The sequence below is a fragment of the Plecotus auritus genome (genome assembly GCF_963455305.1).
Source record: "Plecotus auritus genome assembly, chromosome: 3".
Taxonomy (NCBI): Eukaryota; Metazoa; Chordata; class Mammalia; order Chiroptera; family Vespertilionidae; genus Plecotus; species Plecotus auritus.
This window is the reverse complement of record NC_137772.1, coordinates 120,260,855-120,280,314: the sequence shown is the minus strand read 5'-3', so window position 1 is coordinate 120,280,314 and position 19,460 is coordinate 120,260,855. Positions and strand designations below refer to the sequence as shown.

At 40.3% G+C, this 19,460-nt stretch overlaps 1 protein-coding gene across 3 annotated transcripts in view; it reads left to right on the top strand.

The window, feature by feature from the left end:
• The first annotated feature begins 222 nt into the window (after positions 1-222).
• The window catches only part of ZMYM5 (zinc finger MYM-type containing 5), a 68,410-nt gene continuing 49,172 nt past the window's right edge, over positions 223-19,460 (top strand). The window contains exons 1-4 of one of the 3 annotated variants that reach the window (XM_080661032.1): positions 303-567; positions 735-868; positions 8,821-9,311; positions 9,549-9,642. In XM_080661032.1, coding sequence (XP_080517158.1) covers positions 8,832-9,311; positions 9,549-9,642 — 574 coding nt within the window. In that variant the 5' untranslated portion in view covers positions 303-567; positions 735-868; positions 8,821-8,831. Of the gene's footprint in view, positions 568-734; positions 869-8,820; positions 9,312-9,548; positions 9,643-19,460 lie in introns of all 3 variants that reach the window. The other 2 variants (XM_080661031.1, XM_080661033.1) reach the window with 2 other exon arrangements.

Sequence of the window (19,460 nt, the reverse complement as noted above, 5' to 3'; positions counted from 1 at the left end):
ACGGACTAGGTGGGGGCGGGGTAGGGAGAGAGGAGATGGCCGGGCCGGCAGGGGGAGCGAAGGCCGAGGGTGGGACAGCCTCATGGGCCATCCCTTGATGGACAGCCTCACGGGCCATCCCTTATAGGGATTCCTGAAGGAAGGCAGATGTAGCCAATGGACGCGCCCCCGGCCGGACCTCCACTGCAGCCATTGGGAGCTTGGGAGGCGGGGCCTGCCCCGGCTTGACCGCGATGTCGCCGCCTCCCGCTCACAGCGCTAAACCCGGGACTGCCTGGAGTGGGCTAGTGCGTGTCGCTCAGGGGCGTGGGTCGGGGAGGGGAGCTTCATTCCGGGGAGCCACAGCCAGAACCGGTGAGGCTCATCTCCGCGGTGTTTGCATTCCTGGCACGCCGACAGCCTCCAGAGGCTGAGATGGGCGAGGGAGGCCTCCAGAGCCTCTCACCGGCCCGTGACTAACCCCTGAGGCGCGGCTGCTGTCGCCACTGCGCGTCGGGCCCAGGGGACTAGTCGGGTTCCCGTGCGGCCTGAGGGCTGCGGGCTGGCGGGCAAGGCCAGGTGGCCCGGGTGAGGACGCTGGGCGGGGACGCCGCGGGCATTTTCCTTTCAGTCTGGGGAGCGATTGGGGAGGGGGGCCCGGTCTTCCCTCTCTCCCTGGGCTGCGCCAGAGCCCGGGGTCCCCAATTTTGTGGGTGAAGTTCCGCGTCCGCTCCAGGGCCTGCGCTCCCCTTCAGGTCTTAATGGGGCGCATTCTCGTGGCGGACGGGTCGCAAGTCTCGGACCCAGGGCAAACGATCGGGACCAACGTGGGAAATTTCAGCTCTGTGGCGATGTCTACAGCGCCTACCTGGCGCCCGGAGTGATGCGGGTGGGTCCATTTGGGAGGTAATGCCATTATGCCATTTCCCTTGCTGGCGTCAAAGCAACGTTTGCCCGGCTCCCATCCTTTGAGCTGGCCGGGTGCCTCCGCCCCCCGTTCTGTACTTTGAGGGAACAGACTCAGCTCTGTCTGGTGGTGCGATACCAGTTTTTAAATTCTGGTTTCCCTGCTTCATTGGGGGATGGGGAGGGCAAAAGAGCCCTGAGTGTCTTTATTCTGTGTCCCTCTGCAGGGTAGGAATTGTACAGCGTCCAGGTTGGCTGTAACTAAACCGTTTTTCATCTTTTCTCATTCTAGGACCAGGAATTACTTTCTGGCCAATCTGGTGACGCTTTGGCAGAAATTAAGAAGGAAAATATTCCCCTTAAGAGTAATTTAACCCTGCTTCTCTGTTTCATACATTGAGTGCAATAGTACAATGTTGTTCTGTGTGATTTATCTTTCTGTTATCTTGAAGGCAAAAAGCTAATTGCTTGGATGGACCCTGTCACCAGAGCCCTGCCAGGCAAACACCTGGGAAAGTTCTGGGAATGGGTGCTATTGATACTTAATACCACTGATATTCTCTAAAGTTCCAAAATAGGACTTAAAGATAGTTCTATTTTACAGGCTTTGCATTTAATATTTTTTCTTTCCAATGAATACAAAAATTTTTTTGTTTACTGTTGTATTAACAAAAATCTGACTCTCCAGTTTTGTTTTAAAGTTCATATAAAGAGTATTTTTTTGTATGTGTCTGTCTTACATTTCAGGGAAATTTAATTTTATGTACCCTTCTGGTCCCCAATGAGCATCACATCAGGAGGTAGATAGTCTAGTTGTCATAATACATAGTTCCGAGATCAACCACTGAGTTGATAGTGACCAGTGACCACCAGATCCTTCCATTATGAAGTGAATATTTTTTCCTTGTTATCAGAAAGTAATCTACTTGGTGTTCACTTTTTTGAAAAATATTTTTATTGATTTCAGAGAGGAAGGGAGAAGGGGAGTGGGAATGGAAGGGAATGGAAAGGCACAGGTGTACTCCCAGGAGGTAAAATGCCTTTTTGCAACTTTAAAAAAGCACATTTAAAAAAACGATGACACCAAAATATGCATTTAAAAATGATTAAAATGGCAAGTTTTATATATACACTAGAGCAGTGGTTGGCAAACTCATTAGTCAACAGAGCCAAATATCAACAATACAACTATTTTAATTTCTTTTGAGAGCCAAATTTTTAAAACTTAAACTTCTTCTAATGCCACTTCTTCAAAATAGACTCACCCAGGCCGTGGTATTTTATGGAAGAGCCACATTTAAGGGGCCAAAGAGCTGCATGTGGCTTGTGAACTGTGGTTTGCCGACCACTGCACTAGAAGTCTGGTGCACAAAATTGTGCACTGGTGGGGGGCATGGCCTGTGGGGATCAGCCCACTGTGGGAATGCTGCTCATCCTGGTCAGCTGAGTGCATGGACCACCAGGGGGCAGCTCCTGCGTTGAGCGTCTGCTCCCTGGTGGTCAGTGCACATCAGAGCAACTGGTCACCTGGTCATTCTGGTTGTTCTGCTGTTCGGTCACTGGGCTTTTATTATATAGGATTTATATATAATTGTTTTTTAAAAAAATATATTTTATTGATTTTTTACAGAGAGGAAGGGAGAGGGAGAGTTAGAAACATCGATGAGAGAGAAACATCAATCTGCTGCCTCCTGCACAACCAAGGTACATGCCCTTGACTGGAATCGAACCTGGGACCCTTGAGTCCGCAGGCCAACGCTCTATCCACTGAGCCAAACCGGTTAGGGCTATATATAATTGTTATGTACATTTTTTAGAAATAATGCTGTTGCATACTTAATAGACTACTATAGAGTGAAAGCATAACTTTTATATGCACTGGGAAACCATGTGTATCACTCTTTATTGTGATATTTGCTTTATTGCAGTGGTATGGAACTGAACCCTCAGTATCTCCAAGGCATGCATATAAAAAAAACTATGAGCCCTAACAGGTTTGGCTCAGTGGATAGAGCGTTAGCCTGCGGACTCAAGGGTCCCAGGTTTGATTCCAGTCAAGGACATGTACCTTGGTTGCAGGCACTTCCCCAGTAGGAGGTGTGCAGGAGGCAGCTCATCAATGTTTCTCTCTCATTGATGTTTCTAACTCTCTCTTTTTTTTAAAAAATAAATCTTTATTGTTCAGATTATTACAATTGTTCCTCTTTTTTCCCCTCATAGCTCCCCTCCACTCGGTTCCCACCCCACCCTCTGTCCCACCCCCCACTGTCCTCATTCATAGGTGTACAATTTTTGTCCAATCTCTTCCCGCACCCCCCACACCCCTTTCCCCCCCGAGAATTGTCCACTCCCTTTCTATGCCCCTGATTCTATTATAGTCACCAGTTTATTCTGTTCATCAGATTTTTAATTCACTTGATTTTTAGATTCACTTGTTGACAGATACGTATTTGTTGTTCATAATTTTTATCTTTACCTTTTTCTTCTTCCTCTTCTTAAAGAATACCTTTCAGCATTTCATATAATACTGGTTTGGTGGTGATGAACTCCTTTAGCTTTTTCTTATCTGTGAAGCTCTTTATCTGCCTTTTAATTCTGAATGATAGCTCTGCTGGGTAGAGTAATCTTGGTTGTAGGTTCTTGCTATTCATCACTTTGAATATTTCTTGCCACTCCCGTCTGGCCTGCATAGTTTCTGTTGAGAAATCAGCTGACAATCGTATGGGTGCTCCCTTGTAGATAACTGTTTTTCTCTTGCTGCTTTTACTATTCTCTCTTTGTCTTTTGCCCTTGGCATTTTAATTATGATGTGTCTTGGTGTGGTCCTCTTTGGATTCCTTTTGTTTGGGGTTCTGTGTGCTTCCTGGATTTGTAAGTCTATTTCTTTCACCAGGTGGGGGAAGTTTTCTGTCATTATTTCTTCAAATAGGTTTTCAGTATCTTGCTCTCTCTCTTCTTCTGGCACCCCCATAATTTGGATGTTGGTATGCTTGAAGTTGTCCCAGAGGCACCTTACACTATCTTCATATTTTTGGATTCTTTTTTCTTTTTGCTTTTCCGGTTGGGTGTTTTTTGCTTCTTTGTATTTCAAATCTTTGACTTGATTCTTGCGATCCTCTAGATTGCTGTTAGATCTCTGTATAATATTTTTTATTTCAGTCAGTGTATGCTTAATTTCTAGTTGGTCCTTTTTCATATCCTCGAGGGTCTAGCTAAATTTATCAGCCTTTTCTAGAAAATTCTTGAAAAACCTTATAACCATGGTTTTGAACTCTATATCCAGTCGTTTGCTTTCCTCCATTTCTGTCATTTGTGATCTGTTTCTTTGTCTCCACATTTTGGCTGCTTCCCTGAGTTGATAGAGTGGCTTTGTGTGCTAGGTGTCCTATGGGGCCCAGTGGCTCAGCCTCCCCAGTTACCAGAGGTGGACACTCTTGGTGCACCCCTTTGTGAGCTGTGTGCACAGTCTTGTAGTTAAGCCTTGATTGTTGTTGGTATCACTGGGAGGAATTGACCTCCAGGCCAATTGGCTGTGAGGATCAGCTGTGTCTACGCTGGGAGAACTTCTGTGCTGGAGACACCCTTATGAGAGAAGACTTGCAAAAGCCTCTGTGCTCAGCTTGGATGGGGCGGAGTCTCAGGGCGGAGCAGACAGCATTGGTTTCCCGTCAGCCCTGCCCTAATAGGCCCCTTTGTCTCAGTGTCCTGTGGTAATTGCTGCAAGCACCTCTGAGAGAAAGCCGCCCTCGAGTTCCGCCCGCCGCCAGACAGTCCAGTTTCTCCCCGAATGAGTCTGGGTCCCCAGAGTCTCTCCCAGAACTGGAGTTCAGTGCAGTCCGGAGCTTTTGTCTCCCTCCCACTTGAGAAAGCCAGCTGTGTACTCAGTTGCCCGCCCTCTCCGTGCACGCATTTCCGTATCTCTGCACTTTGCTTCTGCAGCTCCTCTGAGTCTCAGTGTGCTTTCCTCTTCCCTTCCAGTTGTAGAATTTCCACTTAGCCAGCCTTCCTGTGGTTTTGGATGATGTTCATTTTGTCTTTTAGTTGTTGTTTTGAAGTTGTTGTGTGAGGTAGCAAGTTCAGGTGTTTACCTATGCCGCCATCTTGGTTTCTCTGATGTTTCTAATTCTCTATCCCTCTCCCTTCCTCTCTGTAAAAAAATCAATAAAATATTTTTTAAATAAATAAAAATAAAAACAACTATGAGATGAGTTGTTACTAAAAGTAACTAATTACAATTGGGCAAAGTAACCTTATATATCATGCTTGTGTTAGCTTTTATCTTTAGCCCTAAGTAGACATCCTGTTAACTTTACAAGGGCTTTATTCATTACTAGAGATTTGCATTTGAGTTCTGCTTTAGTTTCTTCCTTTTTGTATAGTGGTAGTATAATTTTGTATCAACCTTCTCTGTGTAGATTTTCCTTTGATTTTACATTAATTTTCATTTTATCATGCAAAACTAAATTCAATTAAACATTAAATAATTTTTAGATGAATGAGATAACACAAGTTATGAAAATGTTTAAGATTAATTAGACAATTGTTGAAATCCTAAGATATAGGCCAAAGATTCATCTAAATACTGTCTCATGCACAATGATTTAACATTGTTTGCAATCTTTCATATGGTCCAGGCATGTTCAATTATTTCAGTAAAAACCTTGGAGTCATATTATCCCCATTTAGTTTACAGTTTGGAAAACTAAAACTCAGTGGCACACAGCTAATTATTAAATCCATAATGTTTTCTCTGTTTTTGAATAATATTATAGAAATAGTAGGAACTTTTATGTAGCCTTATGTTTATGGAATTAAGAAACTGTTAGATGGCTAAATTACACAATGGCTTTTAGTAGTGGTTAACTTTTTTATAATCTGTGATTCTGAAAATAGGTGAATACTGCCCTAACCGGTTTGGCTCAGTGGATAGAGCATTGGCCTGCGGACTGAAGGGTCCCAGGTTCGATTCCAGTCAAGGGCATGTACCTTGATTTCGGGCACATCCCCAATAGGGAGTGTGCAGGAGGCAGCTGATTGATGTTTCTCTCTCATCGATGTTTCTAACTCTCTCTCCCTCTCCCTTCCTCTCTGTAAAAAATCAATAAAATATATTTTAAAAAAAGAAAGAAAATAGGTGAATACTTAAACTTTTTTCTTTTTTAAAAAATATATTTTTATTGATTTCAGAGAGGAAGGGAGAGGGGAGAGAGAGAGATAGAAACATCAATGATGAAAGAGAATCATTGATCGGCTGCCTCCTGCACGCCCCCTACCGGGGATCGAGCTGGCAACCCCGGGCATATGCCCTTGACCAGAACCGAACCTGGGACTCTTCAGTCCACAGGCTGACGCTCTATCCACTGAGCCAAACCAGCTAGGGCTTGAACTTTTTTTCAGAGGTAGGTGACTGCAGTGAGCTGAACATAAAGAAAGAATGCCCTTTGTATTTTCTTTGAGAAGATTGAGGTAGGTCCTAGGACATAGCAGCCACAAGAGTCTACTATGCAGTTGACTATAGCTTTTTTTCAGAAATTGTTTTTTTCTGTTTTACATTTATTCAAATGAAGAAAGGACTGAGAGAGTTTGTATATAACGGTTTTTATATTTCATAACTCAGTTGAGGCTAAATTATTGCCTCTTGCCTTTGAAAATCAACCATATACTAAGTTTACTGAAGGAGTGGTGACCATGATCCCAATTTTTTGTGTTTATTTTGTAACCCTTCTATACTGGTCTCTTAGATTCATTATTTCTGCAACTTTGATATAGACTTATTTGAATGTTGACTTTTTGAAAATGAACTAGTTCATTGTAATAAAAGAAGTGATTTTAAAAAATTGTTTTATATATTAATTGCATATAACATAGTGGTTGTGAGATAGATTCTGGAGTCAGATTTCTTGGATTTGAATCCTGACTCTATCCTTCCCAGCATTAGAGACTTGCCAGGCCATGCGGATTCCTTATCTTCTGAGTCTTAAGTTTCCTATTGGATAAAGTGGGGAAAAAGAATAGTTCCTACCTCATGTAAGCATTAACTGAATATATTATTGACATAGCAGCTATTACATGACTATAACTATTATCAATTAAGTTACTTGGGAAAATTTTAGAATAGAAATGTTACTTAGCATATTTCAATATGAGGTGTTTAAAATGGAATAAAGTGAGTTTTTTAAAACATGCAACACCCATACAGTTCCCACCTCCTTCACTCTCGAGTTTCTAGCTAAGAAAATTGAGGCCAGCATGGATAAACTTACCTTAGTTTTCCACCTATCATTTCTACACTAATATACATTCCAGTTATGCCTACTTTTTCCCCTCTGGCCTTTGAAATAGAGGTGATTTTAATTTAAGATAAATTGCACTCCCACCTGTGCACATATCCACATCTCACTTGCAAGAGCCTCACTTTATTGATTATTCACTTCTCCAGATTCTTTTTTTTTTTAAATCCTCACCTGAGAAGTGAGTGTATTTTTTCTTTTTTTTTTTTTAAGAGGGTATTTTTTCCATTGACTTTTGGAGCGGGTAGACGCGTGGGGAGAGGAGGAGAAAGAGAAAACCATCAAGATAAGAGAGACACATTGGTTGTTTGCCCCCTACTGGCGCCCAGATGGGACCCGAGATCGAATTTGGGACATTTTGGTCCTCTGGTCCACTGAGCAAAACCAGCTAAGGCCAGATTCTTTCCTTTGTCATACCCAAGTGCATAGTAAGTACAAAGAAGTGTTTGTTGAATATAACAGAGTGGTTAAGAATTTGGAGTCTGGAATTAGAGGCCTGAGTTTAAGTCCTATTTGAGCTTATCCAGAACAATTTAGTTAGCTTCTCTTTCCTGATCTGTAAAATTGATTAAATTATGCCTATGTCATGGGGTTTATAGAATTTTACATAGAAAACACAGCATGATGTTTGAAGATTACTGCACAAAAGGGCAAAAGTGACTCAGAAAGATTTAATCATATAGTTATATTGGAAGAGAATTTGAAAAATGACAAAAGGCTAGGGAAATAGGGATTGGACAATGACAGTCATTTTAATAGATAGTATATGTAGTATGCTGATTATATTTGGAGTGTGGATTATTAGTACTTGATAAATTATTTTATTACTGTTTTCTGTTTTTTTAAAAAAATTTTTTATTGATTTTAGAGAGGAACGGAGAGAGAGAGAAACATAAATGATGAGAGAGAATCATTGATCAACTGCCTCCTGCATGCCCTGCACTGGGGGATCAAGCCTGCAACCCGGGCATGTGCCCTGAACAGGAATTGAATGGTGACCTCGTGGTTTGTAGGATGACGTTCAACCATTGAGTCACACTGGACAGGCGTTACTGTTTTTTATTTCAAAAGAAGACAGATATTTTTTTCCCTATAAAGGGTGAGTAGGTAATTGAGTACAGTAGGTCCTCAAAAACTGTGTCATTATAACATTGATGAGATGCTGTAGGAACCAGGTATTGTTTATATCCTATGGTTATATCAATTAGACTATGGTAAAATTGGTTTCCTTAAATGTTTTCCTTAAGGTAACAGAACCTATTGATGATGCTAAATAAGGATTACTGTTAGTTGAGTAGATGTTCTTTTAAGATTTGACTTTGGTTGTTGGTCACACAGAACAATATACAGATCTTGCAGCATAGAACCCCATACCTGAAACCTGTATGATCATGTTAACCAATGTCACCCCAATAAATTTAACTAAACATTTTTTAGGGACTACCAAAAATTGTATAAATTTTATCGAACTCTGAAGAAGTAAGCATTAATGGAAGAGGATAAACAGAATAGATGACCAATTTTTTTCCCTAAGTGTTAGATAAAAATCACATAAAGAATAGAATTTAAAATTTCATTTGTGCTAGTTCTTGCAATAATCATAATGTACTATAACTTTTTTTTTTTCTTTCTCTGTCTCTTACAGGTTTTTTTGTCATGGACACAGGTTCAGTGGGAGGATTAGACTTGACTGAACAGACTTCTGTGTTATTAGGGAGTAAAGCCATGGCAACTAGTCTCACAGATGTAGGAAATTCATTTGGTCATCCAACTAGTACTTTAGTTAATAGATCTAGAAACTCATCGGTGGAAGATGATGATGATGATGTTGTGTTTATTGAATCTATACAACCTCCTTCAACTTCTTCAGCAATAGTTGATCAAAGAGATTTTATATTTGCTTCATCAAGAAATGAAAAGCTACAAGGAAATGATTCCCTAATTCCTTCCTCAAGAGATTTGGCTTCTCAAAAGGGATATATAAGTGAGACTATTATTATTGATGATGAAGAGGACATAGAAACAAATGGAGGAAAAAAGAAAAATTCTTTCAGTTTTATTGAATGGGGACTTCCAGGAACTAAAAACAGAACCAAAGATGTGGACTTCTCCACTTCCAGTCTTTCAAGAAGAAAGGTAAATGTAGGAATGGGTAATAGTGTTATCACTACAGAATCGACTCTGAAATTCAGATTGCTAGTGTTACAACCTTAGAAACAGGTATAAGCTCTGAATGATGGGCAAGATATGAACTTAATGATTACATTTATAGCATCACTATAGAATACCAACTTGGGAGATGTCGCTAAAGGACTTCAGCCAAGTAATTTTGGTGTTAATATACAAACATACACCCCATCTTTAACTTCACAGACCAAGACTGCAGTAGGACCTTTTAATCCTGGTAGGATGAATGTGGCAGGAGATGAATTTCAGAAAGGAGGATTTGCGACTCATCATAGTCCTGGTAAGCCATGAGTGATGTACCCCAAGTAAAAAAACCATTGGCTGTTATTTTTACAACCCATTTCATTTATGTTCTATATGTTAAATATTTTCTTTCTCTTGACTTTCAGGTTAAGATAGCATATTTTACTTAACAAAACTGTGCAGTCTACTTGGTCTGTGAATTTTCATAAATTTAATCTATTTTACCTATTGTAGTTTACATCTAAAGTGGTTTAATTGAAAACCTCCATAACTATTACCATTGACCTTGTTTACTAGTGTCTATTTTAATGTAAAAAATCATAGAATAAAAAGGTGTGTTAGCCAACTTGCCTTAGTGCAGTGGTTCTCAACCTTTCTAATGCCGCGACCCTTTAATACATTTCCTCATGTTGTGGTGACCCCCAACCATAAAATTATTTTCGTTGCTACTTCATAACTGTAATTTTGCTACTGTTATGAATCGTAATGTAAATACCTTTTTTTCCCCGATGGTTTTAGGCTCTACAGCAGCCAGGGTCACCTAAGACCATCGGAAAAAAAAGATATTTACATTACGATTCATAACAGTAGCAAAATTACAGTTATGAAGTAGCAACGAAAATAATTTTATGGTTGGGGGTCACCACAACATGAGGAACTGTATTAAAGGTTGCGGCATTAGAAAGGTTGAGAACCACTGGCTTAGTGGATAGAGCGTCAGCCCACAGACTGAAAGGTCTTGGGTTTGATTCTGGTCAAGGACATGCACCTAGATTGCAAGCTCCATCCCTGGCCTGTGTGCAGGAGGCAACCAAATGATGTGTCCCTCTCACATTGATGTTTCTATCTCTCTCTTCCTACCTCGCCCTCCTTTCCACTCTCTCTAAAAATCAATGGAAAAATATCCTCAGGTGAAGATTAACAACAACAACAAAAAGATGTGTTGAACTGAAGGGGAATATAATGTAATATTATGTAGTAATTGAATTTTGTGTGAGTTATAATTATGTAACTTGAAATTTCAATTTTTGCTTAACTGGTGTTTATTTTGGGACTGCTTGTCTCTGATTTTCATTTTTAAATAATTTTATTGCTTAATTTTAAAGGTTTCTTGCTTTAATTAAGAGACCTATACTTTTAAAAGTCTTATTCTGAAAAAATTAAGATATAATGATAGTTATTTAAAACTTAGTAAATCTTTTTTGTGGCTTTTTCATGACGTGGGGTTTTTCTTTTCCAAATATATTTTTATTGATGTCAGAGAGGAAGGGAGAGAGAGACAGACACCAATAATGAGAGGGAATCATTGATCGGCTGCCTCCTGCACTAGGAATTGAGCCTGCAATCTGGGCATGTGCACTGACCAGGAATCAAATCATAACCTCCTTGTTCATAGGTTGAAGCTCACCCACTGATATTTGAGTGTTGATTTTGTTATCTGCTACGTTGCCAAATTCATTTATTAAATCTAGTAGTTTTTTGGTGGAGTCTTTATGGTTTTCTATGTACAATATCATGTCATCTGCAAATAATAATAGTTTTACTTTTCCTTTCCAATATGGTTGCCTTTTATTTCTTCTTGTCTGATCACTTTGGCTAGGATTTCCAGTACTATCTTGTAAAGGAGTTGTGAAAACAGACATCCTTTATTCCTGTTCTTAGGGGAAATAGTTTTAGTTTTTGCCCATTGAGTATGATGTTTGCTGTAGGTTTTTCATATATGGACTTTATCATGTTGAGATATGCTCCCTCTATTCCTACTTTGCTGATATATTTTATTAAAAAAAGGGTGTTTGATTTTGTCAAAAGCTTTTTCTGTGTCTATTGATATGATAATGTGATTTTTGTCTTTCAGTTTGTTTATGTGATGTATCACATTTATTGATTTGCGAATATTGTACCAGCCTTGCAGACCTGGAAGAAATCCCACTTGGTCATGGTGTATGATCTTTTTAATATATTGCTGGATCTGATTTGCTAATATTTTGTTGAGGATTTTAGCATCTAGGTCAGGGGTGGGCAAACTTTTTGACTCGAGGGCCACAATGGGTTCTTAAACTGGACCAGAGGGCCGGAACAAAAGCATGGATGGAGTGTTTGTGTGAACTAATATAAATTCAAAGTAAAGGAGCAGAGGGGAGAGCAAGAGAACCCTCCGCTCTTTCGGCTCCGCGGGCCGGATAGAACAGCCGAATGGGCCGGATCCGGCCCACGGGCCGTAGTTTGCCCACGGCTGATCTAGGTTCATTAGGGATATTGGTCTGTAAATCTCTTTCTTTGTAGTGTCTTTATCTGGTTTTGGAATTAGGAAAATGCTGGCCTCATAAAAAGAGCTTAGAAGTTTTTCTTCCTCATGGATTTTTTGGAATAGTTTGAGGAGGATAGGTTTTAGTTCCCTTTGAAGGTTTGGTAAAACTCCCCTGTGAAGCCATCCGGACCAGGACTTTTGTTTGCTGGAAGTTTTTAAAACTACTAGAGGCCTGGTGCATGAATTTGTGCACCAGTGGCGTCCCTCAGCCTGGTCTGCAGGATTGGGCCGAAACGGCTCTCCGACATCCCCTGAGGGGTCACAGATTGTGAGAGGGCACAGGCCAGGCAGAGGGACCCCACCAGTGCACAATCAGGGCAGGAGGTTGGCCAGCCGGGAGGAACTGCGGGAGGGCTCCAGGGTGTATTCAGCCCATATCGCTCAGTCCCGATTGGCTGGACCCCAGCAGCAAACTAACCTACTGGTCGGAGCGTCTGCCCACTGGTGGTCAGTGCACGTTATAGCGAGCAGTTGAGCAGCGTTAGTGTTGTGGCAAATGACCTAGGACAGTGGTCAGCAAACCACGGCTCGCGAGCCACATGCGGCTCTTTGGCCCCTTGAGTGTGGCTCTTCCACAAAATACCACGGCCTGGGCGAGTCTGTTTTGAAGAAGTGGCGTTAGAAGAAGTTTAAGTTTAAAAAATTTGGCTCTCAAAAGAAATTTCAATCGTTGTACTGTTGATATTTGACTCTGTTGACTAATGAGTTTGCTGACCACTGAGCCACATGAAAAGAGCTTAGAAGTTTTCCTTCCTCATGGATTTTTTGGAATAGTTTGAGGAGGATAGGTTTTAGTTCCCTTTGAAGGTTTGGTAAAACTCCCCTGTGAAGCCATCCGGACCAGGACTTTTATACATATTTTATATATATCTTCTTTTGGCGGGCCCCTCAGGGTGGGCTTTGTAGCTCTGCCCAAGTCAGTTAGAATGGGAAGTAAGATTACTTTTTAACTAGATACCAAACTATGCTATAAACCCCTAAAGTTACCCCTATTTTCCTTCTCATTAGCATATCATTAGCCTAGTATGCTTTGGTTGAAAGGACGACCAGACACTTAGCATATTAGGCTTTTATTATATAGGATTTTATCAGTTATCAGGTTTTCTGATTCTTCCTGATTCAGTTTCAGGAGATTGTATTTTTCTAGGAATTTGTCCACTTCATCCACACTGTCTAGCTTGTTGTCATATACTAGGTGTATCAGTTAATAATGTGGATTTTGTAATCAAAGAAAACACGATAATTTCAAGAGAAACATCAAAAGTGCTTTATTCAAAGTAAAGTTCATCGCTAGCTACACATTTCCCCCATCTTTCAGGTAATTTGTGGATACCGTCCCAATAGAATTTTTCTTGTTTTGAGGCAAACCATTCAGAGACCCAATTTTCCACTGCTTTGTACATTTTGAAGTGCTGCTCAGAAAGTGCATGTGCCATAGATCGGGACAAGTGGTATCCTGAAGGAGCAAAGTCTAGAGGATGAGTTAATACTTCCCAGACAAGATCTTTTAATGTGTCTTTAACTGGTTTTGAAGTGTGTGATGATGTATCATCATGAAGCAAAATTACTTTGCTGTGTCTTCTGGCACATTCTGGTCGTTTCATGATCAAAGTGGGGTTCACATTGATTATTTGTTGTCAGTAGTGATCAGTATTAATGGTTTCACCTGGTTTTAGAAGCTCATAATACACCACACCTTCCTGATCCCACCAAATGTAGAGCATTGTCTTCTTTCCGAAGCGATTTGGCCTTGCAGTCGATGTTGATGGTTGACCTGGATTAACCCATGATTTTGTGCGTTTGGGATTCTCAAAAATAAATCCACTTTTCATCACCAGTCACAATTCGATGCAAAAAAAGACTTTCTTTTGTGCTATTGAAGCAACATTTTACTGATGACTTTTCGGTTTTCCATTTGTCTTTCGTTCAGTTGATGTGGCACCCATTTTCCTTCCTTTAAAATCTTGCCCTAACCGGTTTGGCTCAGTGGATAGAGCGTTGGCCTGCACACTGAAGGGTCCCAGGTTCGATTCTGGTAAAGGGCATTTACCTTGGTTGCGGGCACATCCCCAGTAGAGGGCGTGCAGGAGGCAGCTGATGTTTCTCTATCATCAATGTTTCTAACTCTCCTTCTCCCTCTCTGTAAAAAGTCAATAAAAAATATTAAAAGAAAATCTTTCCCATTGCTTGTAAACGATTGGAAATTGTTTGCTGAGCAACGTTTAATCTTTCTGCAAGTTGTGTTTGAGTTTGGCACGCTTTTTCATCCAATAATGCTTGTAATTGTTGGTCTTCAAACTTTTTTGGTTGACCTGGACGTTCTTTGTCATTCACATCGAAATCATCACTTTCGAAGAGTTTAAACCAGCGTTCACAAGTATCTTGAGATGGAGCATGTTCACCATAGGCTTCCCAAAGTATACGATAACTTTCAGCAGCACTCTTCTTCAAAATAATGAATTAAAACTTCCTGCAAATGCTCTTTTTTTGGCATGAAATTTGACATTTTTAAGTGTAAAAATATCTATGATGTTAACACCTTCAGAAAATTTGACATATGAAGTTTTGAAGCTTGTTGTCAGTACAACAAAATAGCATACATATCAAATCGCATATATATCAACATATGTGTAACTTCATCTATTGAAAAAAATCTGCATTATTAACCAGTACACCTAGTAGCTGTTCATAGTATTTTCTTTCAATCCTTTGTATTTCTTTGGTATAAGTGGTTACTTCTCCACTTCTGTTTCTGATTTTATTTATTTGGGTCCTTTCTTTGTTTCTCAATGAGTCTGCTAAGGGTTCATCAATCTTGTTTATCTTTTCAAAGAACTAGCTCTTGGTTTCATTGATTTTTTTTTTTTAAGTCTCTGTCATTTATTTCTGCTCTAATCTTTATTATTTCCTTCCTTCTACTTACTCTGGCCTTTTCTTTTTTTCCCCTTTCTGATTAATTGTAGGGGTAACTAGTTTAGTATTAATTTTTCTTGTTTTTTGAGGTGGGCTTGTAATGCTATGACCTTTCCTCTCAGGACTGCTTTTGCTGTATCCCAGAGATTTTGGGTTGTTGTGTGTTCATTTTCATTTGTTTCCAGGAAGCTTTTTATTTCTTTCTTGATCTCATTCGTAACCCATTTATTGTTTAATAACATGCTATTTGGCCTCCATGTAGTTGAATGTTTTGGGGTATTTTTACCATAGTTGATTTCTAATTTCATTCCACTGTGATCTGAGAAGATGCTTGATATGATTTCAATCTTCTTGAATGTGTACAGTCTTGTTTTATGTCCTAATATGTGGTGTATCTTTGTGAATGATCCATGTGCACTTGAGAAGAATGTATATTCTGCTTCTTTGGGTTGAAATATTCTATAAATTTCAGTTTAATCCATCAGATACAGTGTGTCATTTAGAGTCACTGTTTCCTTGTGAAGTTTAGGTGCTTGTATATTGGGTGCATATATGTTTACCATGGTTATATCCTTTTGTTGGATCAATCTCTTTAGTATTATGTAGTGACCTTTATTGTCTTTTGTGATGGCCTTAATTTTGAAGTTTATTTTGTCATATATGAGTATTACTACCCCAGCTTTTTTATTCATTTCCATTTGCCTGGAATTTTTTTTTTTTTTCATTCCCTCACTCTTATCTTGTGTGAGTCTTTTATTGTGAGGTGGGACTCTTGTATACAGCATATAGTTGGGTCATGTTTTTGTATTCATTCAGCTACTGTATGTCTTTTCAGTGGAGCCTTTAAGCCACTTACATTTAAGGTTATTATTGATATTTATTGCTATTTTAATTCTGTATGCTTAGGTTTCTCTCTCTATTTCTTTTTCTCATTACAGCAGTCCCTTCAGCATTTCTTATAGTGCTTGCTTGGTGGTGATGAACTCCTTTAGCCTTCTTTGGTCTGGGAAGCTTTTTATTTTCATATCGCTCTCACATCCTATTTCAACATCTATATTAACCCATTGTACGCCATAAGCATCTGTAGACACAAGCAGTGGACCTTCCCCACATGCCTTGCAAGTCTATAAAAAAAAAATGTTTTCCCTAAGTGGCAGCCCCGACCATCTTTAAAATCATTTTTCATGAGAATTTTCAGCTGAAAATATTTAAGAACACCTGAATTAAGTAATATATTTATTTTTATAATATTCATTGTAACTTGATTTTTTAAATTCAAATCAAAATATCATGACCTGTGGGGATGGTTTCCGTTTTAGATGCATGGCACTTATTGGTTAAATAATAGCCTTGCTGAATAGAGTAATTTTGGTTTCAGTTCCTTGCTTTCCCTTACTTTGAGTAGTTCATGCCATTACCTTGTGGTCTGTAGAGTTTCTGATGAGTAATTGTGTGTCAGCCTTATGGAAGCTCCTTTGTAGGTAACAGTTTTCTTTTCTCTTGCTGCCTTTAAGATTCTTTGTATTTAATTTTTGGCATTTTAATTCTGATGTGACTGAGCATGGGCCTGTTTGGGTTCTTCTTGCTTGGGACTCTCTGTGCCTCCTGAACTTGTTTGACTCTTTCCTTATCCAGGTTAGGGAAATTTTCAGCCATTATTTCTTTTTTTTTAAAAATATATTTTATTGATTTTTTACAGAGAGGAAGGGAGAGGGATAGAGAGTTAGAAACATGGATGAGAGAGAAACATCAATCAGCTGCCTCCTGCACACCTCCTACTGGGGATGTGCCTGCAACCAAGGTACGTGCCCTTGACTGGAATCGAACCTGGGACCCTTGAGTCTGCAGGCCGACGCTCTATCCACTGAGCCAAACCGGTTTTGGCCTGCCATTATTTCTTTAAACACGTTTTTTATCCTTTGTCTCTTTCTTCCACTTCTGCCACACCCATTATGCCAATATTGTTATGTTTCATGGTGTCCCACAACTCCCTTAAGTGTCCTCCTGTTCTTTTACTTTGTTTTTATTTTTAAGACTAGAGGCCCGGTGCACGAAATTTGTGCACAGGAGGAGGGGTGTCCCTCAGGCCGGCCTGCACCCTCTTGTAATCTGGGACCCCTTGGGGGAATGTCCAACTGCCAGTATAGGCCCGAATTCCTGCGGGATCAGGCCTAAACTGGCAGTTAGGCATCCCTCTCGCAATCCGAGACCGCTGGCTCCTAACTGCTTGCCTGCCTGCCTGATCGCCCCTAACCACTCACCTGCCTGCCTGATCGCCCCTAACTGCTCGCCTGTTTGCCTGACCGTCCTTAACTGCCTCTGCCTCGGCCCCTGCCGCCGCGGCTTCTGGATGTCTGGAATGATGTCTGAAAGGTCGTTTGGGTGTCTGGTCTAATTAGCATATTACGCTTTTATTATTATAGATATGTATATATATATTGATTTCAGAGCGTAAGGGAGAAGGAGAGAGAGATACAAACATCAATGATGAGATAGAATAATTGATCTGCTGCCTCCTGCATTCCCCCTACTGGGGATTGATTCTGCAGCTCAGGCATGTATCCTTGACTGGAATCGAACCCGGGACACTTCAGTTCTAAGTCTGACCCTTTTATCTACCAAGGAAAACCAGCTAGAGTTCCTCCTGTTTTTTAATTGCTTTTTCTTTTTGTTTTTCTGATTAAGTGATTTTTTTTCTACCCTGTCTTCTAATTCACTCAACCAATACTTAGCTTCCCCTAATGTGCTGTGTATTACTTCCACTGTGTTCTTTATTAGTGCTATGTCATTCTTCATTTCGGACTGTTCTTTACTCATAGTTACTATATGTTTTCTTATGGTGGTTAGCATATTTACCATCATTAATCTGAACTCTCTATCAAATAAATGTCTTATTTCCATTTCATTTCTCTCTTCTGGAAAAATCTGTTGTTCTTTCATTTGGGGTTTTTTTGTTATTCATACGCATTTTAGTTGTCTGTTTGGGTGTGTGTCTATGTATTAGGTAGATCTGCTATGCCTCTATTCTCTAGTGCAGAACAGTGTCAAACACTGTTTTTGACTAATTAGATCAGGCAAAGACTCAAAGCTTCCAGAAACCCACTGCTGCCTGCAGACTGATTAGATTCAGTCTTGAGTAGCCCTCAGGCAATGGTCCATAGTTAGGGCAAGAGGTTTTCCAACAGGTTAGGGCAGTTGCTTCTGCATGGATTCTGTTTTTCTCAGTCTCTTAGTGGGCTTCAGAAACTCCACAGGGTGGGGCAAGGTGTTTTCCAATAGGGTGGGGCAACTGTTTTCCCCCAGTCAAAAACCACCTCGATAAAAAATGTCTGCCTTTAAAAGGTCTGCCTTCAAAAGAAGACCTCTGCAATGTTTGGGAATGACTCAACACAGAAAGCTGGGGTGTTTGCCTTCTGAGCTCTAACATCAGAGCCCCCAACCCTGGCTTCTACCCACATAGCTCCAGTTCACTCTGTTCTCCCTCTGCCGGACTCCAAGATGAGTGGCTGCACATGACATTTTGTGTGTTGGTCCTTTAAGAGGTTGCCAGCATTTCTAGGTGTCTATCCCTAGTAGACAGCAACCCTGCTGCTTTTCACTGATAGATCCTATGTAGGCACCTTTCTCAGTTCTGTTCTCTGCTGGGGAGCCAAGCTTGGGGATTAGACCCCAGAGTTCTAAGTGGCAACCCCCCACAGATGAAATATCTTTCCAGAACTTCAGTTGCTGTCTATAGGAGCCCGGCCAGCCCTTTGTCTCCTTAACTCTTCCTACCAGTATCTATGCAGTCTCCATTTTCCATCCTTGGTTATCAGGGTTCTCTCCAGCTAGTTTTCAGTTGATTATTTACAATTTTTTTTTTGTATTTTAGTTGTACTTCCAGTTTGGTCTGCATAACCTGTCTGTGTAACATCCACTTACTGTGCTGCCATTTTTTTTTAAAATAAATCTTTATTCAGATTATTACAATTATTTCTTTTTCCCCCCATAGCTCCCCTCCACCCATTTCCCACCCCACCTTCTGCCCTTACCTCCCCCCCACTGTCCTCATCCATAGGTGTATGATTTTTGTCCATTCTCTTCATGAACCCCCCCATACCCCTTTCCCCCTGAGAATTATCAGTCCACTCCCTTTCTATGCCCCTGATTCTATTATATTCACCAGATTATTCTGTTCCTCAGGTTTTTAATTCACTTGATTTTTAGGTTCGCTTGTTGATAGATATGTATTTGTTGTTCATAATTTTTCTCTTTACTTTTTTCTTCTTCCTCTTCTTTAAGAATACCTTTCAGCATTTCATATAATACTGGTTTGGTGGTGATGAACTCCTTCAGCTTTTTCTTATCTGTGAAGCTCTTTATCTGCCCTTCAATTCTGAATGATAGCTTTGCTGGGTAGAGTAATCTTGGTTGTAGGTTCTTGCTATTCATCACATTGAAAATTTCTTGCCACTCCCGTCTGGCCTGCATAGTTTCTGTTGAGAAGTCAGCTGACAGTCGTATGGGTGCTCCCTTGTAGGTAATTAACTGTTTTTCTCTTGCTGCTTTTAATATTCTCTCTTTGTCTTTTGCTCTTGGCATTTTAATTATGATGTGTCTTGGTGTGGTCCTCTTTGGATTCCTTTTGTTTGGGG